Genomic DNA, 25854 nt, shown 5'->3' with positions numbered 1-25854 from the left:
GAATTTCTGGTCTCTTGATCCAGATTCAGAGTAGGGGACAAGTCTGAGTAATCCCCATTCCACTGACTTAGCATGCACAATTGCAGCGGTCTGAGATGTAGACGTGCAAAGGGTACTATGTCCATTGCTGCTACCATTAAGCCGATCACCTCCATGCATTGAGCTACTGACGGGTGTTGAATGGAATGAAGGACACGGCATGCATTTTGAAGCTTTGTTAACCTGTCTTCTGTCAGGTAAATCTTCATTTCTACAGAATCTATAAGAGTCCCCAAGAAGGGAACTCTTGTGAGTGGAAAGAGAGAACTCTTCTTTTCGTTCACCTTCCATCCATGCGACCTTAGAAATGCCAGTACTAACTCTGTATGAGACTTGGCAGTTTGAAAGCTTGAAGCTTGTATCAGAATGTCGTCTAGGTACGGAGCTACCGCAATTCCTCGCGGTCTTAGTACCGCCAGAAGAGCACCCAGAACCTTTGTGAAGATTCTCGGAGCCGTAGCCAATCCGAATGGAAGAGCTACAAACTGGTAATGCCTGTCTAGAAAGGCAAACCTTAGATACCGGTAATGATCTTTGTGAATCGGTATGTGAAGGTAAGCATCCTTTAAATCCACTGTGGTCATGTACTGACCCTTTTGGATCATGGGTAAAATTGTCAGAATAGTTTCCATTTTGAACGATGGAACTCCTAGGAATTTGTTTAGGATCTTTAAATCCAAGATTGGCCTGAACGTTCCCTCTTTTTTGGTAACCACAAACAGATTTGAGTAAAACCCTTGTCCTTGTTCCGACCGCGGAACCGGATGGATCACTCCCATTAATAAAAGATCTTGTACGCAGCGTAGAAACGCCTCTTTCTTTATTTGGTTTGTTGACAACCTTGACAGATGAAATCTCCCTCTTGGGGGAGAGAATTTGAAGTCTAGAAGGTATCCCTGAGATATGATCTCTAACGCCCAGGGATCCTGGACATCTCTTGCCCAAGCCTGGGCGAAGAGAGAAAGTCTGCCCCCCACTAGATCCGTTCCCGGATCGGGGGCCCTCGATTCATGCTGTCTTAGGGGCAGCAGCAGGTTTCCTGGCCTGCTTGCCCTTGTTCCAGGACTGGTTAGGTCTCCAGCCTTGTCTGTAGCGAGCAACAGCTCCTTCCTGTTTTGGTGCAGAGGAAGTTGATGCTGCTCCTGCTTTGAAATTACGAAAGGAACGAAAATTAGACTGTCTAGCCTTAGGTTTGGCTCTGTCTTGAGGCAGGGCATGGCCTTTACCTCCTGTAATGTCAGCGATAATTTCTTTCAACCCGGGCCCGAATAAGGTCTGCCCTTTGAAAGGTATATTAAGCAATTTAGATTTAGAAGTAACGTCAGCTGACCAGGATTTTAGCCACAGTGCTCTGCGTGCCTGAATGGCGAATCCGGAATTCTTAGCCGTAAGTTTAGTTAAATGTACTACGGCATCTGAAATAAATGAGTTAGCTAACTTAAGGGCTTTAAGCTTGTGTGTAATCTCATCTAATGGAGCTGATTCAAGTGTCTCTTCCAGAGACTCAAACCAAAATGCTGCTGCAGCCGTGACAGGCGCAATGCATGCAAGAGGTTGCAATATAAAACCTTGTTGAACAAACATTTTCTTAAGGTAACCCTCTAACTTTTTATCCATTGGATCTGAAAAGGCACAGCTATCCTCCACCGGGATAGTGGTACGCTTAGCTAAAGTAGAAACTGCTCCCTCCACCTTAGGGACCGTTTGCCATAAGTCCCGTGTGGTGGCGTCTATTGGAAACATCTTTCTAAATATCGGAGGGGGTGAGAACGGCACACCGGGTCTATCCCACTCCTTAGTAACAATTTCAGTAAGTCTCTTAGGTATAGGAAAAACGTCAGTACTCGCCGGTACCGCAAAATATTTATCCAACCTACACATTTTCTCTGGTATTGCAACTGTGTTACAATCATTCAGAGCCGCTAACACCTCCCCTAGTAATACACGGAGGTTTTCCAGCTTAAATTTAAAATTTGAAATATCTGAATCCAGTTTGTTTAGATCAGAACCGTCACCCGCAGAATGAAGCTCTCCGTCCTCATGTTCTGCAAATTGTGACGCAGTGTCTGACATGGCCCTAATATTATCAGCGCACTCTGTTCTCACCCCAGAGTGATCACGCTTACCTCTTAGTTCTGGTAATTTAGCCAAAACTTCAGTCATAACAGTAGCCATATCCTGTAATGTGATTTGTAATGGCCGCCCAGATGTACTCGGCGCTACAATATCACGCACCTCCCGAGCGGGAGATGCAGGTACTGACACGTGAGGCGAGTTAGTCGGCATAACTCTCCCCTCGTTGTTTGGTGAAATATGTTCAATTTGTACAGATTGACTTTTATTTAAAGCAGCATCAATACAGTTAGTACATAAATTTCTATTGGGCTCCACTTTGGCTTTAGCACATATAGCACAGATATCTTCCTCTGAATCAGACATGTTTAACACACTAGCAAATAAACTAGCAACTTGGAAATACTTTTCAAGTAATTTACTATAATATGAAAACGTACTGTGCCTATAAGAAGCACAGAAAAAGTTATGACAGTTGAAAATTAATAAACTGAAAAGTTATAGCATCAAATCTTTGTAAAAAACACAATTTTAGCAAAGGATTGCTCCCATTAGCAAAGGATAACTAATCCTGATAGCAGAAAAAAAAAAAAAAAATACAGAAATAAACGTTTTTTTATCACAGTCAACTACAATCTCACAGCTCTGCTGTGAGTGATTACCTCCCTCAAAACAAGTTTTGAAGACCCCTGAGTTCTGTAGAGATGAACCGGATCATGCAGGGAAGACAATAAACTTCTGACTGAATTTTTTGATGCGTAGCAAAAGAGCCAAAAAAGGCCCCTCCCCCTCACATATAACAGTGAGAGAGATCAGTAAACTGTCATAAATTAAATAAAACGACTGCCAAGTGGAAAAAAATAGTGCCCAAAACATTTTTTCACCCAGTACCTCAGAAAATTAAACGATTTTACATGCCAGCAAAAAACGTTTAACATTAATAAATTGAGTGTTATTAAAAAGCCTGTTGCTAGTCCCTGCAAATTAGGCTAAAGTTTTATGCATACAGTATAATTCCAGTGAAGTGCCATTCCCCAGAATACTGAAGTGTAAAATATACATACATGACAGCCTGATACCAGTTGCTGCTACTGCATTTAAGGCTGAGTTTACATTATATCGGTATGGCAGAATTTTCTCATCAATTCCATTGTCAGAAAATAATAAGCTGCTACATACCTCTTTGCAGATTAGCCTGCCCGCTGTCCCCTGATCTGAAGTTTACCTCTCCTCAGATGGCCGAGAAACAGCAATATGATCTTAACTACTCCGGCTAAAATCATAGAAAAACTCAGGTAGATTCTTCAAATTCTACCAGAGAAGGAATAACACACTCCGGTGCTATTATAAAATAACAAACTTTTGATTGAAGGTATGAAACTAAGTATAATCACCACAGTCCTCTCACACATCCTATCTATTCGTTGGGTGCAAGAGAATGACTGGTAATGGCAGTTAGGGGAGGAGCTATATAGCAGCTCTGCTGGGTGAATCCTCTTGCACTTCCTGTTGGGGAGGAGTTAATATCCCATAAGTAATGGATGATCCGTGGACTGGATACACTTAACAAGAGAAACCAAGGCGCAAAATAACTGCCCATGAACTGGGAAAAGTCAAGCGTGCAGCTGCCAAGATGCCACTTGCCACCAGTTTGGCCATATTTCAGAGCTGCAACATCACTGGAGTGCCCAAAAGCACAAGGTGTGCAATACTCAGAGACATGGCCAAGGTAAGAAAGGCTGAAAGACGACCACCACTGAACAAGACACACAAGCTGAAACGTCAAGACTGGGCCAAGAAATATCTCAAGACTGATTTTTCTAAGGTTTTATGGACTGATGAAATGAGAGTGAGTCTTGATGGGCCAGATGGATGGGCCCGTGGCTGGATTGGTAAAGGGCAGAGAGCTCCAGTCCGAGCCAGCAAGGTGGAGGAGGAGTACTGGTTTGGGCTGGTATCATCAAAGATGAGCTTGTGGGGCCTTTTCGGGTTGAGGATGGAGTCAAGCTCAACTCCCAGTCCTACTGCCAGTTTCTGGAAGACACCTTCTTCAAGCAGTGGTACAGGAAGAAGTCTGCATCCTTCAAGAAAAACATGATTTTCATGCAGGACAATGCTCTATCACACGCGTCCAAGTACTCCACAGCGTGGCTGGCAAGAAAGGGTATAAAAGAAGAAAATCTAATGACATGGCCTCCTTGTTCACCTGATCTGAACCCCATTGAGAACCTGTGGTCCATCATCAAATGTGAGATTTACAAGGAGGGAAAACAGTACACCTCTCTGAACAGTGTCTGGGAGGCTGTGGTTGCTGCTGCACACAATGTTGATGGTGAACAGATCAAAACACTGACAGAATCCATGGATGGCAGGCTTTTGAGTGGCCTTGCAAAGAAAGGTGGCTATATTGGTCACTGATTTGTTTTTGTTTTGTTTTTGAATGTCAGAAATGTATATTTGTGAATGTTGAGATGTTATATTGATTTCACTGGTAAAAATAAATAATTGAAATGGGTATATATTTGTTTTTTGTTAAGTTGCCTAATAATTATGCACAGTAATAATCACCTGCACACACAGATATCCCCCTAAAATAGCTATAACTAAAAACAAACTAAAAACTACTTCCAAAAATATTCAGCTTTGATATTAATAAGTTTTTTGGGTTCATTGAGAACATGGTTGTTGTTCAATAATAAAATTAATCCTCAAAAATACAACTTGCCTAATAATTCTGCACTCCCTGTATTAATATAACAGTGTTAAAAAGTGGGGAATCTATATTATACTCGCGTTTGTAACACGTCCGTCAGTGTCGCCAGTTGCCCACGCATTCTCAAAGGAATGCGCGAGGCAGCCAAAAGAATGTTGGCTGCGCGTGCAGCCAAGCTGCATCCTGGTGGATTCCGAAAATTGCAGGGTGGTGAAACGTCGGCGGATTCTTTCACCACCCTGCCATTTTCGGAATCCACCTGGATGCAGCGTAGGCAAACGAAGCCATAAAAAAAAAAACATACAACCGCACGAAATAACAAAAAACAATTAACCGCCCGCAGGAAGTATAACAAAAAAAACCTGACCTCCCGTACAAAGTATTAACAAACACGTAAACCGCCAACCCCCCACATCGCAAAATAATAAAGTAATTAACCCTTAATCCGCAAAAAATAATTAAAATATTAACCCCTAAACCCCCAACCCCCCACATTGCAATAAACCTAATTAACCTATTAACCCCTAAACCGCCAAACCCCCACATCGCAATAAACCTAATTAACCTATTAACTCCTAAACTGCCAATGACCCACATCGCAATAAACCTAATTAACCTATTAACTCCTAAACCACAAACCCCCTACAATGCAAATAACTAATTTAATTACTATGCCCCCTAACCTAACACCCCCTAAATTAACCCCAATACTAAGTTACAATTAAAGTAATAAAACCTAACATTAACTTACAAAAAAAATATCTAAAATTGCAAAAAATACAAAACTCTCAACTTACAGAATTTTTTTTTTTTTTTACCAAAAATAAAAAAAATTAAACCTAAACCCTATGAAATCAAAAAAAGTCCCCCCAAATAAAAACACCACCTAATCTAAATTACCAATAGCCCTTAAAAGGGCCTTTTGTAGGGCATTGCCTTAAGTTAAACAGCTCTTTTACATTTAAAAAAATACTACCCATTGCCCCTAAATGTATTATTGTTTGGTCTAGACTCTAGACCGAGCAAAAACGTAGGCATTGCCCATTATAAATTGCGCTTTTTTTAATTTGTTTACCAGATTTGACTTTGACATATTTTTATTGTACCAATAGCACATAAAACATTGCAATAAAAGGATGTTTTAATAAGGTGCTTTGAACGCTTTAATTTGGATTTTCACTGTGGGAGTACACAAAGACTCCAGTTTACATCGGCACCATATACCCTTAAGTGTTGTTGCTGTGTGGATATATGCACTTTGTCAATTTGTTTAAAAAAGGCTTTTGTCATTTTTGTAATAAACATATACTAAACATATACTAAATACTATGTTATGTTTAAGGGACAGTTTAATTAAAAAAATGTCTCCCCTTTAATTTGTTCCCTGCTGGAGTGTATTAAATTGTTTACAAGTATTTCCTTTACCCTTATATTGGCATTTGAAATAGTTTATGTAGCCTGTGGTATCCCCACCTATTCTGAAAGTTTCTGGCCTTAGGGCCAAGCTATAGATAAGCTGTGTAAACACAACCAGCAGAAGAAATTACACTCCCAGTGGGTATAGAAGAGATAAGGTAATAACATGTTAATTTTCCATTGTTGTCTCAAAGTATTGGTCTTTAGATTATGGACAGATATAAAATAAAGAAGTATTTATATGTACACAATGTGATAAAGTAATGAGATCTGATTATACCCACAAGCTCAACCCATTTTATTAGGCTGTGGCTTCAAAACACAAAATCAGCCAGTTCATATATTAGAAATAAAAGGGTTGGTGAAAATTTAGAAATGTCCTACAGTGCATCATGAATTTAACTATTTCTTTTTACCTTTTTTATAACCAGGATTCCTTCATTGGTCTTTGCACTTGTAATAACTGAAAACATTTCTTGAAATTTCTCTTTGATGAAACTATAAGTTGTGTTTCTGTTCTGAGGCTCATCAATATCTTCTACCACCATCTTTCCAGCGACACCACCAACAGCTAGGTTTTCTGGTACATTGAACGTATACTGCTCTGTTGACATAGAAAGAAAGGATCCAGTTACTGACCAAGGAAGTGAATGAAAATAAAGGAAGAGGGATCCAGTAGCTAAGGGATAAAGTGAATTTTATTACAAGACCAGAGACTCCTATTTTTGCATAATCTTTCTTTACTACTCAATGCAGCCTTTTAAAGAACAATAACATTAAGATAAATAACATAAAACATAATAAGAAGCTAACAGAGGCTTATTATAATGAGAGAAAAAAACAGCCAATCAGCACAGAGAACAGGCTATAAACTGAGTACACAGCAAACACTCTCCCTCTTTCTTTTGCTGCTCAAAACAGATAAGTTGTGTTTTATATACATGTTCATTGAACTTGTATATTTTGTTTGTTTTATATATTGTCATTTGTAATCCTTGTAGCCTTAAATAAAGTAAGATAACAGTGTCATTGTAAAACCTTGCTGAACGTTTTTTCCTACCTTTCCTTTTTCTCAAATGTCGTTTTTTATTTTTGTTGCACTATTTCATTTTCTCCCCTCATGTATCATATGTGACCTTACATTTTTTAGTTTTCGCACAATCCGTTTCCTTTTTACCTAATCCTTCTAGCGTTTATACGCTTTTGTGTCTCCTCTCCCTTCCTGCTCCTGTCTCGGCACCCCGATGCCATTTTGTGGGCCGTTCCCCTCCCTCCCGCCCGCCCATCTATGCTGACGCGTTATTTACCTCAGTCAGCCAGCTGCAGCTTTCTTGGTGGTCGAGTTGTAACATTGTTTGCCGTTACACTCGACATTACTGAATTATTCAGCAAATATTTCCCCTTTTTTCAGGCTTGTATTGCCATCTACTGGCTTTCTCTATATACACCTGCAAATTGTTAATTATTTCAGGGATTGTTCACTCTTGTGATAAATTAGTATGTGGTAAAAAACGTTAAGCTCAAGCTAATATTATTTTCTGACTTATTAAATTTTCTGCAAATATATATATTCTTATAATTATATATTAATTTATATTATTTTTTTTAAGGGAGTTATTTTAAATTATATTTATTGATTTTATTTTAGTTCAGACATATTTAATCCCATAATGTCTGAATTGCAAACAGATTCAGCTCCCTTAACATTACAAACTGTTCAAAATATGATAGACACTTCCATGAATAGTTTATTTAATAAAATGTCCTCGTTGATGGGAGGAAAACAGAAAAAGATTTCTTTAAAAAGAAAAAACCCATCTATTGCCTATAAAGCAAGCAAAAAACTTATTGAAAAATCTCGACAGCTTTTAGCTGACCCTATTGTTCCTCACAGCAAAGGAAGAAAAACCGCTGTCAATAGAACCCTGCACCCGAGGGTAACCAAACGGGGGATACTTACATATGCAAAAAACTAAAATATAATGATAAAGATGTTTCAAATAATCCATCTTCAGAATCAGAAAATTCAGATGGTGATGAGTATACAGATATAAATTCTGACAATTTAAATGAATCGGATAACTCCGACGGTCCCCCTGCGGCCAAAAAACTGAAAAAGAAAATTAAAAAATCTTATGTTTTCAGTGAGGACGAGGAAGATTTTGTTGATTGTCTGGGTAACCCCAGATTCAAACCAGATGAATTACACCATCCCCGGTCCGCCGAGTGGTGTCCCCCTATAGACTTAGCCAAATTTATTGATTATCAATTACGTATGCCCCTGAAGAAACAAACCCGTAACAAGATGAAGGCTGAATGCCCTTGCCCCCTCTTACCTAAAAATGCATCTATCACCCCAGAGGTTGACCCCAAGATTTTAAAATTTATCGGCTCCCCTGGATACAAATTGAAAAAAGGGGTAGACCGATCCTGGAAAATTTGCCAAGACAAACTTCTGGACTCTGTCGGCCCTCTGACTAAACTATTTGAACTGTCCGAACAAGGAATAGCAGAGAATTGTCCTTTGGACCCTTACGTAGTCAGGGAATGGGTCCAAAGACTGCTTTGCTTTATTGGAAATACCAATTGTGCCATGTCTGGGGAAAGACGCCGGAACATTTTAAGGAAAATAGACCCCAAAATTTCGGATTTCTCCTCAAGCAATATCGCATCCGATAAAAATGGTCTTTTATTTGGTGATTTATATCTGAAAGATCTTAGTCAATACGTAAACACTTTCTCCAATTTGAATAAAGTAATGACATCAGTGAAGAAAATTTTCTATCCCCAAAGTTTCTCTGACAGGGCCGGGAGAGGCAGAGGCCGCTTTCCCGGCCGTCAATCCTTTTTATCAAGGTCTCACTACTTTCCCCATCAAACTCAATTCCACCAACAATTCCAGACCCAATACCAAAGAGGTTATTCAGAGCCATCTACCTCCTCCTTTTTCCCGACAAGAGGTCGCCCTTGGACCCAGAGAGGTTTCAGGACCAGAGCCAGAGCTAGACAAGCTTCTGGTAAGTTCTTTATTTCCTCCTCTTCCTTTTTTCCCAGAAAAAATTGGTGGCAGACTCGCCCTGTTTGCCCAAAATTGGGCTTCAATTACTTCAGATCCTTGGGTCTTACAAACAGTTTCAGGCATTCTCATAGAATTTACATCTCCTCCAATCCAAATCTCTCTTCCTCATCCCATTCACTTTTCTCGAGAGGACGCTCTTTTGGTAAAAAAGGAAATTGCAACTCTTTTTTCCAAAAAAGCGATTCTTCCAGTTTTCCAACCCCAAGATATTTACCTGAGCAATTTGTTTCTAGTAAAAAAGAAAAACAATCAGTTCAGGCCGGTCATAAATCTAAAGACACTAAATGCTTTCGTTGTATACCACCATTTCAAAATGGAAGGAATACACTTACTAAGAGAGTGTTTAAGAGAAAACGACTGGTTGGTTCGCCTGGACCTCACAGACGCCTATCTAACTGTTCCAATTGCTCAAGAACATTGGAAATATCTGACATTCCGTTGGGAAGACCAATTTTGGAACTTCACTTGTCTTCCTTTCGGCCTGTCTTCCGCCCCTTGGATCTTCACCAAGTTACTCAAACCTGTAGTGGCTTGGTTGAGACTTCGAGGTATTCATCTAATAATTTACTTAGACGACATTTTATTAATGGATCAAGACTTTCATTCTCTTCAGAATCATTTAACTTCCACAATTTCCTTACTAGAATCCTTAGGTTTCATCGTGAACAAACAGAAGTCGGTTCTTTATCCTACAAAATCCTTAATTTTCTTAGGTTTTCAGATCGACACTATGCTTTCCACTTTGAGTCTTCCATCAGACAAGGTGAAAAACATCAAAAAAGAAATTTCAAAAACTCTATCAAAAGATTCAGTCCCCATCAGAACTATAGCCAGAATAGTAGGTTTACTATCATCCTCTATTCAGGCTGTTTTTCCTGCCCCCTTACATTACAGAGAACTTCAAAGATTGAAAATTCTTCATTTGAGGAAAGGGTTTTCCTATTCTCATTTGATTCCTTTGTCTACAGAAGCCAAAGAAGAACTTTCTTGGTGGCTTTCTCATTTGGAAGCCTGGAATGGACGAGCCATTTTTGGCAGAACTCCAGATTTTGTAATAGAATCAGACGCCAGTCTTTCAGGCTGGGGTGCGTGTTGTGGTCCTTCCATCACGGGTGGCAAATGGACATTGGAGGAGAAACGTTTCCATATCAATTGTTTGGAATTATTGGCTTGCTCGTTTGCAGTCAAAAGTTTTGCCAAATTTTCTTCTCCAGTTTCTATTCTCCTGCGCATGGACAATATTTCAGCGGTGCAGTATCTCAATCGTTTGGGAGGCACCAAATCGAGAGACTTGTCCAACATAACCAAAGAGTTTATTCATCTTTGTTTAGACAAGAATATTTCCATCAGAGCGGAATATATCCCAGGACAATCGAACGCAGCTGCAGACTGGGGATCTCATTATTTAACAGATTCCAACAATTGGAGATTAGACAGGAAAGTTTTTCTATCCCTTCAATCTCTCAGAGGTCCCTTTTGTTTGGACCTTTTTGCGTCCAGGACCAATTTCCAGATTTCCCCTTATTTCAGCTGGCGCCCGGATCCAGAGGCGGCGGCCATAGATGCTTTTCTTCATCCATGGCCTCCTCAGAAAGCTTATGCTTTCCCTCCCTTTTCAATGATCCCGAGGACAATTTCAATGGTTCGCAGGGATCTCCTTTGCCTGACAATTGTGACTCCCTTTTGGCCAACCCAATCATGGTACCCCTCCCTGCTGGAGATGACCATCAATCTGCCAATTCTTTTTCCCCCGCTTCCTCACCTGTTAGTCAACCCAGAGGGCGATTATCACAGTCTAATTCTCCAAGGGTCTCTTCTCCTGATAGCATGGACAATATCAGGGGACCCTGGTCCCTCCGAGGACTTTCGGAGGGAGCTAGGTCCCTCATTCAAGATTCCTGGGCCCCAGGTACCCGCAAATGTTATTTTGCCGCATGGTCAAAATGGTCTAGCTGGTGCCTGCGCAGGAACTTGGATCCCGTTTCTTCTGATTTAAACGACATCGTTAACTACCTTTCACACCTTTTTGACTCAGGTCTGGCTTACAGAACCATTAATGTTCATAGGTCAGCCATTTCGGCTAGACATAATTTAATTAATAATCTCCCTGCCGGCAAACATCCTTTAATTTGTAGAATTCTAAAAGCCATTAGATTAAAACGTCCTCCTGTTCCCAAACACCAATTTTTCTGGGATGTAGACCTAATTTTCTCTCTTTTCAAATCTTGGCCTGACAATAATTCATTATCCCTAAAACAACTTTCTGCTAAACTTGCTACTCTTCTTTGTCTAATTTCTTTCAGAAGAGTGTCTGATGTGAAAGCTTTAGATTGGAACTCTAAACGTTTCTCTCCTGAAGGAGTTACTTTCTATCTTTCTCGAAGAACTAAAACTTTGTCTACATCTATTTTCTATCCCTATATTCCTACTGAACCTTCTCTGTGTGTGGTTGAATGCCTAAAGTCATATGAATCTAGAACATTACCTTTTAGGAAACCTGACTTTAACCAACTTTTAATCTCTTTTGTTCCTCCTCACGCTCCCATCACTTCTACTTCTATTGCCAGGTGGGTTAAATTGGTCATGAAAGAGGCCGGTATTAACATTTCTTTCACTGCACATTCTGTCAGAGGTTCTGCGGCTTCAAAAGCCTTTTTAAAAGCGGCTCCTCTTCAACAAATTTTACTTGCTGCAGACTGGTCTTCTGATTCCATTTTTAAACAATCTTATTTCAGACCCATTCAACATGCCTCTCTTAATTTATTTTCCTAATATGCTTTAAACTTGCAAAAATAGGAGTCTCTGGTCTTGTAATAAAATTCCGATTATCCTAATATTTTGAAGGTATAATCTAGATTTTATTAAAGACACAGAGACGAGTATTTTCCCTCCTCAGAAATAATTATGTTTTTCTCTCCCACCCTATGTTATTACGATATTTTATTAATATTTTTTGTCTTTAACAGCATCCATGTAATTTCAATCCATGCTCACCTTATGAATTCTTCCCTACAACTCAGAAGTGTCATCTTTCAACCATGGAATTCTGGACATCCTTTTGGTCTTCAATCAAATTCTACTGCTCATGGAACTCATTCTATCAACTCTACAGGAAAATGGCTTTTGTTATACTTTGTTGTTTTGGACTTTTTGGTTTCTTCATGATGCTTAATATTCTTTTCTTTTTGAGCATCGTCTAGAAAGAGGGAGAGTGTTTGCTGTGTACTCAGTTTATAGCCTGTTCTCTATGCTGATTGGCTGTTTTTTCTCTCATTATAATAAGCCTCTGTTAGCTTCTTATTATGTTTTATGTTATTTATCTTAATGTTATTGTTCTTTAAAAGGCTGCATTGAGTAGTAAAGAAAGATTATGCAAAAATACTCGTCTCTGTGTCTTTAATAAAATCTAGATTATACCTTCAAAATATTAGGATAATCGGAATTTTGTGCACACAGGCCCAGTGTTGGATGCAAAATTTCCACAAAATGATCAAGTGCAATGTAATTATATACCAGAATGCATCTCTGTTGCAAAAAAAACAATTTGACAGATATAGTGATACATACATTCTGTACCTGCCAGCATTTCCCATATAGGGGCCAAGAAAGGGAAGCTGGCAGCTTACTTAGGATGGAGTTGTGGTATCAAAAGGAGTCAGATTGGGGTGGGAGTGAGTGGAACTGGATGGGGGATGGGAGTAACTTTATAGGGAGTGGGCAGATTGGGTTGTGGCCAGTCTGTCTTTGACAGACTAGGCTAGGAGCTGTGGGAGGGACAGTGGGCAGAGCTCCCAAACTGTGACAATCCTGTAAAACATGGAATGGTCAGGAACTCTGAATTAAAGGGGAAAAAAATGTCTCTAGAAACAAAACTATTATTAGAAAACCATCATAACCCAAGAAAAACTATTGAAAACAACCTTTTTCAATTTTTAAGTTATTTGTAAAAGTGCAACTTAGCTCCTAGGGCCACCCACCCCATGACTATACCTTTCAGAACGTAAAAAGCAATTTATGAGTGAACTGTATCTAACTAGTACGGATCCCTAGAAGTGTCAGACAAGATTTATTTTATAAATCATGAGCACATTTTGCTAAATTCAGAATAGGTGTTTTTGCATTGTCATTTTATTACGCACAACTTCAGGTAGATTACGAGTTGTGCGCTATAGAGGGTTCGAAACGATCGCAACAAAAGTTGCGTTATTTCACCCTCCATAGCGCTGCCATTACGAGTTTTTGAAAAGCAGCCTTATGCGTGCGATATGGTTGCGTTAAGCTCCATACCATACAAAATACAAGCGCTGCTTTGATGTGCTCATGCACGCTTTCCCCACAGACATCAATGGGGAGAGAGTGTTAGAAAAAACCCAACACCTGCGATTGCGGAATGAAAATCTCCGTAACGTAGCCGCATTGATGTCTATGGCGAAGAAAAGTTAGGTTTAAACCCTAACATAATCCCCAAGTCTAAACACCCCTTATCTGCTACCCCCGACATCGCCAACATATAAATAATGTTATTAACCCCTAATCTGTCACTCCCGATATCGCCGCCACCGAAATAAAGCTATTAACACCTAATCTGCCGCTCCCGATATCGCCGCCACTATACTAAAGTTATTTACCCATATTCCCCTGCACCCCAACATCGTCCACACTATAATAAAGATATTAACCCCTATTCCGCTGCTCCCCAACATCGCCACCACTAAATACAGTTATTAACCCCTAAACTTCTGGCCTCCCACATCACTACCACTAAATAAACCTATTAACCCCTAAACCGCCAGCCCCCCACATCTCAACAACATAAACCACAAGTCTAAACACCCCTAATCTGTTACCCCTGACATCGCTGACACCTAAATAATGTTATGAACCCCTAATCTGCCGCTCCCGATATCGCTGCCACCGAAATAAAGCTACTAACCCCTAATCTTCTGCTCCCGATATCGCTGCCACTAAATAAAGTATTAACCCCTAAACCTCTGGCCTCCCACATCACTACCACTAAATAAACCTATTAACCCCTAAACTACCAGCCCCCCACATCGCAACAACCTAACTTAAACTATTAACCCCTAAACCTAACCGTAACCCTAAACCTAACACCCCCTAACTTTAACATAATAAAAATAGACCTAAATTAAAGTTACAATTATTAACTAAATAATACCTATTTAAAACTAAATACAAACTTACCTGTGAAATAAAAATGAAACCTAAGCTAGCTACAATATAACTAATAGTTATATTGTAGCTAGCTTAGGTTTTTATTTCACAGTCAAGTTTGTATTTATTTTAACTAGGTAGGCTAGTTAGTAAATAGTTATTAACTATTTACTAACTACATAGTTAAAATAAATACAAACTTACCTGTGAAATAAAAACCTACAATAAAAATACACTAAAAACTACCATTACAAAAAATAAAAAACACTAAAATTACAAAAAATAAAAAAACTACCATTACAAAAAATAACAAACAAAATTATCCAAAACAATAAAAACTATTCCTATTCTAATACCCTGTTTAAAAAAAAACAACCAAACCCCCCCCCCAAAATAAAAAACCCTAATCTATAATAAACTAGCAAGGGCCCTTTACAGGGCCTTTTGTAGGGCATTGCCCTAAAGAAATCAGCTCTTTTTCTACAAAAGAAAAACAAACAGCCCCTAACAGTATACAAACCCCCACTCCCCAAAACGACAAAATAAAAATAAAGTTAAACCTAATCTACCCATTGCCCTGAAAAGGGCATTTGTATTGGAATTCAGCTCTTTTGCTGCCCATTAAAAATAAAAAAATGGCTATTCTAAAAAAAAAAAAAAAATTACAAAAAGTAACAAACGAATTATCCAAAATAATAAAAATTATTCCTATTCTAATACACCGTTTAAAAAAAAAAAAAAAACACCCCAAAATAAAAAACCCTAATCTATAATTAACTACCAATAGCCCTTAAAAGGGCCTTTTTTAGGGCATTGCCCTAAAGTTAACAGCTCTTTTGCAACAAAATAAAAACAAACACCCCCTAACAGTAAACAAACCCCCACCCACCCCAAACCCACAAAATAAAAAACCTAACTAAAAAAAACCTAATCTACCTATTGCCCTGAAAAGGGCATTTGTATGGGCATTTGGCTCTTTTTCTTGGCCTGAAAAGGGCATTTAGCTCTTTTACATAAAGCCCAAACCCTAATCTAAAAAAAAAACCTACCCAAAAAAACCTTAAAAAACCTAACACTAACCCGGCTTGAACGATCTTCATCCCAGCGGCTCCATCTTCATCCAAGCGGCTCCATCTTCATCCATCGAGGGACCAGCATCTTCTTCATCCCTGCGGAGGCGGAGTGGTCGATGCACAGAGGTTTAGGGGATAATAACTTTATTTAGTGGCGGCGATGTCGGGGAGTGGCGGAATAGGGGTTAATAACTTTGGTATAGTGTGGGCAATTTTGGGCAGCGGCGGAATAGGGGTTAATAAATGTTATTAATGGCAGCGATATCGGAAGCGGCAGATTAGGGGTTAATAACTTTAAAATAGAGTTTGCAATGCGGGAGGGCCTTGGTTTAGGGGTTAATAGGTAGTTTATTGGTGTTAGTATACTTTGTAACACTTTAGTTATGAGTTTTATGTAACAGTTTTGTCTGTCTTTGACAGTTCTGCTGTCAGGTGGCGGTACGGATTGTGTCGGTATAGGGTGTAGCGCAAGCTTTTTAGCCTCACCGCACAACTCGTAATGGCAGCGCTATGGGAATCCCAAGAAAAAAACTTAATTTTTTTAAGTGCGGGACTGACGTTGCATTACAGGCTAAAAGGCTTGCGGTACAGTTATACCGACAAGACTCATAATGGCTGCTTTACTGTTTTAATGCTGAAATAGCCATTTTTTCAGCATTAAAACACGAGCGCAAAACTCGTAATCTACCTGATTATGAACTGGACATCACTATGGGCTCGATTTATCAAGCCTTCTCCTCCCTATGACTGCAGGTTCTCACAAGAGAACCTGCAGTAACAATTTATCAAGCAGCGGCCATCAGACCGCTGCTTCCCTACCCTCTTCTCCACCTCTTAGGTGGAGAATTTCAACCTCCCCGGTCTCGTCCAACCCGAGAGATTGACAGCTCCTGCTCGCGTGTGATTAGCTGTGCGTGGGCAGGTAGCAGGATAGTGTGCAACGTTAAATTCTGGCAGCAGATTGCTGCCCGCCAGAGGAGAGCTGGTGGGGACAGGGGCGGACATTGATTGATAAATCAAGCCCTATGTGTCAGTGAGGATCAGCTAGGGTTAACTATTTAAGAGGATTCTCAATGTGAGGGGGCTTTATAAGTTAGTTGTAACATTTTGAGTTGTTAGGGTTTAAATGCTGGTGTAGAACAATGCTGTATTGATGTTGAGAATAGCTTCAATTGACATCAGACATAAGAAATACAGATGAAAATCTTTGGGAAATATTGCTGATGAGTAGCATAGATTGGATATAATGACTTTCAGTAGAATTTAAATATTAGTTAAATTAAGGGGCAATTCTTGTAGAGTCTCAAAAAATATTACAGAGCTTGATAAGATTCAAGATTGTAATTTAAGCTTATGAGGCCCATTTATCAAGCTCCGTACGGAGCTTGAGGGCCCGTATTTCTGGAGCAGCGGTATAAAGACCGCTGCTCCATAACCGTGTCCGCCTGCTATGATGAGGCGGACAGGAATCACCACAATTCAACCCGATCTAGAACAATCGGGTTGATTGACACCTCCCTGCTGGCGGCCAATTGGCCGCAAATCTGCAGGGGGTGGCGTTGCACCAGCAAGTCAATCGTCAGGGGGTTAGTGTTAGTTTTTTTTAAGGGTGTATTGGGTTGGTTTATTTTTTAGGTTAAGGCTTTAGGCTGCAATAGAGCTAAATGCCCTTTTAAGGGCAATGCCCATCCAAATGCCCTTTTCAGGGCAATGGGGAGCTTAGGTTTTTTTAGTTAGGCGTTAGGCTTTTATTTGGGGGGTTGGTTGTGTGGGTGGTGGGTTTTACTGTTGGGGGGGTTGTTTGTATTTTTTTTTTTACAGGTAAAAGAGATGATTATTTTGGGGCAATGCCCCACAAAAGGCCCTTTTAAGGGCTGTTGATAGTTTAGTTTAGGTTAGGTTTTTTTTTTTTTTTTTGTTCTTTTTTTTCTTTTTTGATAGGGCTATTAGATTAGGTGTATTTAGTTTAAATATCTTGTAATTTGTTATTTATTATTTTCTGTAATTTAGTGTGGTTTTTTTTGTACTTTAGCTAATTGTATTTAATTTATTTAATTTTAGTGTAGTGTTAGGTGTTAGTGTAACTTAGGTTAGGTTTTATTTTACAGGTACTTTTGTATTTATTTTAGCTAGGTAGTTATTAAATAGTTAATAACTATTTAGTAACTATTCTACCTAGTTAAAATAAATACAAACTTGCCTGTAAAATAAAAATAAACCATAAGATAGCTACAATGTAACTATTAGTTATATTGTAGCTAGCTTAGGGTTTATTTTATAGATAAGTATTTAGTTTTAAATATGAATAATTTAGTTAATTATAGTAATTTTCTTTAGATTTATTTAAATTATATTTAAGTTAGGGGGTGTTAGGGTTAGACTTAGATTTAGGGGTTAATACATTTAATATAGTGGCGGTGACGTTGGGGACGTCAGATTAGGGGTTAATAAGTATAATGAAGGTGGCGGCGATGTTAGGGGCGGCAGATTAGGGGTTAATAATATTTAACTAGTGTTGGCGAGGCGGGAGTGTGGCGTTTTAGGGGTTAATATGTTTATTCTAGTGGCGGCGATGTCCAGAGCGGCAGATTAGGGGTTAAAAAATGTATTATAGTGTTTGCGATGCGGGAGGGCCTCGGTTCAGGGGTTAATAGGTAGTTTATGGGTGTTAGTGTACTTTTTAGCACTTTAGTTATGAGCTTTATGCTACGGCGTTGTACCATAAAATTCATAACTACTGACTTTAGAATGCGTTACGAATCTTGGAGGTAGAGGGTGTACCAATCACTTTTTGGCCTCCCAGGACAGACTCGAAATATCAGTGCTATGGAAGTCCCATAGAAAAAAGGGTTTACGAAGTTTACGTAAGTCGTTTTGCGGTAAGGCCAAAGAAGTGTGCGGTGCCCCTAAACCTGCAAGACTCATAATAGCAGCGGTAGAGAAAAAGCATCGTTAGGACCTGTTAACGCTGCTTTTTCAGCTTAACGCACAACTCGTAATCTAGCCGATATTTATGTTTAAAATAACAAAATGATCAAGCAAAAATAACTACATTTTAAATTATATACAATATTTAAAATATGCATTATACATGACAAGGCATATCATTTTAACATCTATGCTATAATCGCGTTTGTAAAGCGTCCGTCGCCATTTGCGCATGCATCCTTAAAGGAATGTTGGCAGCACTTCACTGCATCCAGGTGGATTCCAAAAATTGATTCTTTCACCACCCTGCCATTTTCGGAATCCAGCGGGATGCAGCAAAGACAAACGGAGCATTACATTAAAAAAAACTCTAACCACCCGCAATAAGTATTAAAAAAAAAAAAATAACCGCCCGCAATTAGTTTATAAAAACCCCCCTAACCTCCCGCAATAAGTATTAAAAAAAACACTAATCGCCCGCAATAAGTATTAAAAAAAAACTAACCGCCCGCAATAAGTATTAAAAAAACCCCTAACCTCCCGCAATAAGTATTAAAAAAAAAACTAACCGCCCGCAATAAGCATTAAAAAAAAAAACGAACCTCCCGCGATAAGTATTAAGAAAAAAAGAACAACCAACTACCTAATAAAATTATTAACCCCTAAATCCGCCAACCCCAACATCGCAAACTACCTAATACATCTATTAACCCCTAAACCGCCATTAACCCACATCGCAATTAACATAATACATCTATTAACCCCTAAACCGCCAAACCCCACAACGCAAATAACTAATCACTAAGCCCCATAATCTAACATCCCCTAACCCCATTACATAAATTAAAATAATCCTAAATTACAATTTAAATAAAAAAAAACTAACATTACTTTAAAAATAAAGAAAACTAAATTTAAACTAATCTAAAATTACAGAAAATAAAAAAGTCTAACATTACACAAAATAAAAAAAGTCTAACATTACACAAAATAAAAAAAGTCTAACATTACACAAAATAAAAAAGTCTAACATTACACAAAATAAAAAAGTCTAACATTACACAAAATAAAAGTCTAACATTACACAAAATAACAAAAAGTCTAACATTACACAAAATAATAAACCACATTATCCAAAGTAAAAAAATTAAACCAAATCCCTATGAAAATAAACCTCCCCCCAAATAAAAAAAACCCCCTAATCTAAGAATAAACTATCAATAGCCCTTAAAAGGGCTTTTTGTAGGGCATTGCCCTAAAGAAATCAGCTCTTTTACATAAAAAATAAACCAAGCCCCCCTAACAGTAAAACCCCCCAAAATAAAAAAAAACTAACACTAAAAAAAATAAACTACCCATTGCCCCTAAAGGGAAGGTCTTCTTCCAGGTGGGTCCATCATCTCCTATCTTCATCCACAGCGAAGGCAGCGCGGAGCAGAGGTGTGGAGCGGTCTTCCCAGACGTGGCAATTCTCGGCGGCGGTCCTCGGCAGCGTGGAGGCTCCTCATTATGCGATTGTCTGCCGCACACTGAAGATTAAATGCAAGGTACCCCATATTTTTTGGGGTACCTTGTATTCAATCATCAGTCTACAATGGACTTCGGATGAAGTGGAGCCTCCATGCCGCCGAGGAACGCCTCCGCCAATGAGGACCGCTGCCATTGAGGACCGCAACAGTATCACATTCCAAAGGTTCAAGGGATAAACAGGCAGAGTGGTCAGACAGGCAATGTTCAGCAACAGTGAGGCAATCCAGTACTTTAGGGGTTAAGCAAGCAGAGTAGTCAGACAGGCAGAGTTCATTAACAGTGAGGCAATCCAGTACTTTAGGGGTTAAGCAAGCAGAGTAGTCAGACAGGCAGAGTTCATTAGCAGTGAGGCAATCCAGTACTTTAGGGGTTAAGCAAGCAGAGTAGTGAGACAGGCAGAGTTCGTTAACGATATGGCAATCCAGAATACAGTAAACTATCACATCCAGGAGCACACAAAGTAACACTTATACTTGGGCAGTGATAGGTAGAAAGTGAGCAACTTACATAGGCGCAGGATTTGCGCCACAGGAAATCCGACCGGCTTCAGAGAGAGAGGAGCTGGGGGCGATGACGTCACCGCTGCACGCAACAGGAGCCGACACATCCCTTGACAACAAGCAGAGAAGCAGGCGCAGCGTCCCTAGCAACAGCTAGAGCGGTGCGGTGTGACAGTAAAAGAGCTGAATGCCCTTTTAAGGGCAATGCCCATACAAATGTCCCTTTAGGGGCAATGTGTAGTTTAGTATATTTTAGTGTTAGTTTTTTTTTATTTTGGGGGGTTTGGTGGGTGGGGGTTTTTACTGTTAGGGGGGATTTAGTATTTTTTTAGAGGTAAAAGAACTGTTTAACTTAGGGCAATGTCCTACAAAAGGCCCTTTTAAGGGCTATTGGTAGTTTAGTATTAGATTAGGGGATGTTTTAATTTTGAGGGGGATTATTTATTTTCATAGGGGTATTAGTTTAGGTTCAAAATTTTTATTTTGGATACCTTTGTTTATTTTTTTCTGTAATTTTTTTTTTTAACTTTAGCTTGGGGGGTTGTAGTTTTTAAACATAGACTGCCCTCTGGGCAGGCTTAATGCCTAGTTGTATATAAATGCAATGCTTCACTAAACTATTTACCCCTTATGCACCTTCACCCTTAGCACAACCTACACTATTAACCAATAATCTGCCATAACCTAAAGACCACCTAACCTATTAACCCCTAAACTGCCACAACCCCCCATCACAATAAGCCCCCTAGCCTATTAACCCCTAAACTGCCACAACCGCCATAGCAAATATCCCACCAACTTATTAAGCCCTAATTTGCTGCAACTGCCCCAACGCAATCTACCCCTAACCCCAGACTTCTAAGCTAACAACCCCTAAATTACAAAAAATTACGTACACTAAAATTACTGAAAATAAAAAGCACATTAAAAAAACACTACCAAAAATAAAAAAAAAACACAGTTATGCCTATACTAAAACTAAAGTTCCCTTTAACAAAAAAACACCCCCCAAAATAAAAAACCCTATACTAACACTAAAAGTTACTATAGCAATAGCCCTTTTTGAAGGGCATTGACCTAAAGTGACTTAGTTCTTTTTCTAAAAAAAATACAACCCCATTTTACAATAAAAGTAACCCCCGGTTGTGACCACATGAAGAGGATGTCTTCAAGAAGATAAGAAGAAAGAAGCATCAGATGGAAGATGGAAGAAGACGACCACTGTCATGAAGATGAAGAGGAAAACCTTGGAGGACCGCCATCATGAAGAAACAAGAGGAGTACCGCCAGAGTCAAGTTGGGTGAGTAGAAAACTTTGGGATTTAGAGTTAGGATTTTCTGGAGTGTTTTTTTTTTAGAATAGGGATTTGTTTTTTTTAGTCCAAAAAAGCTGAAATATCTTTAGGGCAATGGCCTACAAATATTTTTATTAGAGAAAAGATTTTTTTAGGTTAGGGCTTTTTTTTAGATTAGGATTGTTTTAGACTGTAGGGCAAGGCCTTACCAGATGCACTTATCAGGGAAATGCCCAACAAAATGCCATCTTTTTTAGGATATAGATTTTCATTTGGGATTTTTTATTAGTATATCAGAAGACTTTAGTATAGTTTATTGCAGTGCTCTATTGTCAGCATAGGGGTTAATAGGTTTGTAAATGTATTATGGTGGGCTATTGCCACGTATAGAGGTTAATAGGGAAGTTTATTGAGGTGGGCTATTGGCAGTATGGAGTTTAATAGGTTAGGAAGTTTATTGTAGTGAGGTAGTAGCGGATTAGGGGTTAAGTAGTGTAGGGTTAGTTTACAGTGGTGGGTTATGTCGGTTTATGAGTACATAGGTATATTTATTAGGCTCGGTGCTATATATTTAAAGGGACAGGAAACCCCTTTCCTTATTCAGATAGAAAATACAATTTAAGGTTCCAAATTACTTCTAGTATCAAATTTGCTCTCATGTTATTCTTTGTTAAAGATATACCTATATAGGTAGCGGGCACATGCATGAAGCACTACATGACAGGAAGTAGGGCTGTCATCTAGTGCCCTTGTTGCAAAAATTCTGCCATATAGTGCTGCAGACACGTGTACACTCCTCAGCTTACATCTTTGCTTTTCAACAAAGGATAACAAGAAAACTAAGAAAATGTGATAATAGAAGTAAACTGGATAGTGGTTAAAATTCCATGCTCTATTGAATTATGAAAGAATTTTTTTTATGTCCCTTTAAAATGGATCCTTTACTTTACATCTCCAATGTCGGTGCCGATGCTGCTTGGAATACCCATTGTAAATACCCATAGTAAAACGCCTCTCTGCGATGCTGCCTTTAAACAGTAATATCGTCACTTTTGAATATTTTGCAGGCATTCGTGACATTACATCGGATCCCTTTTGAATATATCGCCGCCTCGCAGAACTTTCAATCATTTGGGCTTTTTTTAAGCATTATATTATTATTATTATTATTATTATTGTTTATTTGTAGAGTGCCAACAGATTCCGCAGCGCTAAATTAAATTATATTGCAACATATGTGTCTCTCACATAAAGCTGAATACCTAGGTAAACATTTCTAAAGCTAAAATGCGCCTTTCTAAAATTATCTGAGTGACCTCAAAGTACTGAGGAGAGTTCTTAGATATTCACGCTAGAGTGGAGAGCTTTAGATCATCTGACTCCTAATCTTGTTCTCCCTTTTTCTCCTTTTCTTAGATAGTTGATATGCAAACAGCTGTCTCTAAGCAGTGAGGTTATGCTCAGTCACAGGCTATGTATGTGGATAAAAATGTCTAAAGTTCAAGAGCAAGTTTGATTTTCAAGGAGAAAGACTGAAATTTAGGGGCATAGATGAGCCTAAAAACAAACAATATACCTTTTATGGGTTTTTTTTTTAGCAAAAACCCCAAAATGTTCTCAATATTAAATGAACATGTGTCAGCCGTGTAATACTTACTGTCCTTGAAAGTCGGGAAGTTATCATTAATATCAAGTAAAGTGACGATTACGGTGGCAGTACTTGATAGACCTCCTTTTTGGTCTGGTGAATCTTTGGCTTCCACAATTAATTCATATGTAGCTTTCTGTTCTCTGTCTAAATCTGAGGTCGCAGTTAAAATGAATCCTATAAATAGAAGAAAAATAAAGGAAATGAAGGCAATTTTATGTCTCCATAGAAACGACCTTATTATTTTTGTGAAATCTGGCTGCTTTCTGTTATTAACTCACAGAACCTAAATCTGTTGGCCTTCCCATAACTTACCTTTTGATGGAGGCACAGCAGATTGATATTTTCTATCATGCATTTAAAATAAGCTAAGAAATATATTTTTGATAATAAGTTTCCTGAAGACTAGAAAAGGTCAATTAAAATTACACAGCAATACTGTTTTAATTTCTTATAAGTTTGTGTATATAGTTATAAAGTACAACATTTTGTTCACTTAACGTGCCATAATAGTTAAAAAACTATTGATCCTGCACCACTGTATGTTTAACCACAGCAAAGGTGTTAAACACACAGTAAAAGTACCGCTCGGGACTATTAAGGCCCTTTAAAGGGACATGAAATCCAAAATGTTTCTTTTACCTCTATATATTTATCCCATCCCAAAATATATTATTTGTTATCCCAATAAATTCTTTGCATAAGTGAACAAAGCCTTCAGTGCTTTTACTATATATTAATCATTTAGGTATAATCCTGTTTTAGTGGTTTACAATAAAATAATATGTAGTTTAAAATATAACAATAAGTTAACAATAATGACACAATGTCAAACCCATTCTCTCAAACAGCAAGGTTAATTAGTTTCACATAGACGGCATACAAAGTGTAATGCAGTTTGTAAAGACACACACACATACAAAGATACACAGACATACACAGAGATATACAGCCATACACACAGATACACAGAAATACACACAGATACACAGATATACACAGAGATACACATACATACACACTGATACACAGACATACACACAGATACACAGACATACACACAGATACACAGATATACACACAGATACACAGAAATACACACAGATACACACACAGATACACAGAGATACACAAATACACAGAGATACACATAAAGACACACAGATACACAGAGATACACAAATACACACAGATACACAGATATACACACAGATACACAGAGATACACTACACACAGATACACAGATATACACACAGATACACAGAGATACACACAGATACACAGAAATACGCACAGATACACAGAAATACACACAGATACACAGCGATACACAAATAAGATACACAGATATACACACAGATACACAGGTATACACAGAGATACACAAATACACACAGATACACAGATATACACACAGATACACAGAAATACACACAGATACACAGATATACACACAGATACACAGATATACACAGAGATACACAAATACACACAGATACACAGAAATACACACAAATACACAGCGATACACAAATACACACAGATACACAGATATACAAACAGATATACACAAATACACACAGATACACAGATATACACACAGATACACAGAAATACACACAGATACACAGCGATACACAAATACACACAGATACACAGATATACACACAGATACACATACATACACACAGATACACAGAAATACACACAGATTCCCAGACATACACACAGATACACACTCACACACACACATAAAATCATAATTTGTTAAAGATAAATAGAATAAATATTCAGAATTTGCACAAATCATAATCCTTAATCCATTGCTATGTAAAGTCATTTAAATACAAAGTACAAGGTATAACTAAATATGTTCTAAAGCAAAATAAAATAAAATGCAAAGCAAAAAGTGTAAAAGAAAAAAAACCTCACTGTAATGTCATGTGCTGATATAGTGTATTGTGCTTGTCTCTACTTCACATCCTGATCTGCATAGAACACCAACTAGAGAGTTATAGCTACATTTGCATTTCTACAATTTTGTATGTAATCGTGCAGTGCTGAAAGATCATTTTAGATAATCTCGGCTGAACAAATTGTTTTAGAGAATCAATCTTTATATCTATTACCTGTATTGTTGATCAAGAAGTATTCTTGTCCTTTTATGAGTCTATATGTTACCTTAGCATTCCCACCAACAGTAGGGTCATCTGCATCAAAAGCCGTAACATTTGTCACCAGGGTTCCTAGAAATATACAAATATGGCAAAGATATTAAAGAGGATCAAATAATCAAAATCAACTCAAATGTATCATGCTATCTTTTTTTTAAATTAAAATACGACTAATATATATTGATTAGTTTTACTGAAACTATATAAAAG

General features: G+C 38.3%; 1 protein-coding gene across 1 annotated transcript in view; it reads right to left on the bottom strand.

The window, feature by feature from the left end:
• CDH5 (cadherin 5) overlaps positions 1 to 25854 on the bottom strand; it is a 214701-nt gene that overhangs the window by 40673 nt on the left and 148174 nt on the right. The window contains exons 4-6 of the mRNA XM_053699617.1: positions 25600 to 25716; positions 23479 to 23646; positions 6658 to 6845 (exon numbers count right to left, since the gene is read on the bottom strand). Of these exons, the coding sequence (XP_053555592.1) occupies positions 6658 to 6845; positions 23479 to 23646; positions 25600 to 25716 (473 nt within the window). The remainder of the gene's footprint in view (positions 1 to 6657; positions 6846 to 23478; positions 23647 to 25599; positions 25717 to 25854) is intronic.

The sequence above is a fragment of the Bombina bombina genome, chromosome 1 (genome assembly GCF_027579735.1).
Source record: "Bombina bombina isolate aBomBom1 chromosome 1, aBomBom1.pri, whole genome shotgun sequence".
Lineage (NCBI taxonomy): Eukaryota > Metazoa > Chordata > Amphibia > Anura > Bombinatoridae > Bombina > Bombina bombina.
The sequence above is the reverse complement of the archived record's forward strand: the minus strand, read 5'-3'. Positions and strand labels throughout refer to the sequence as shown.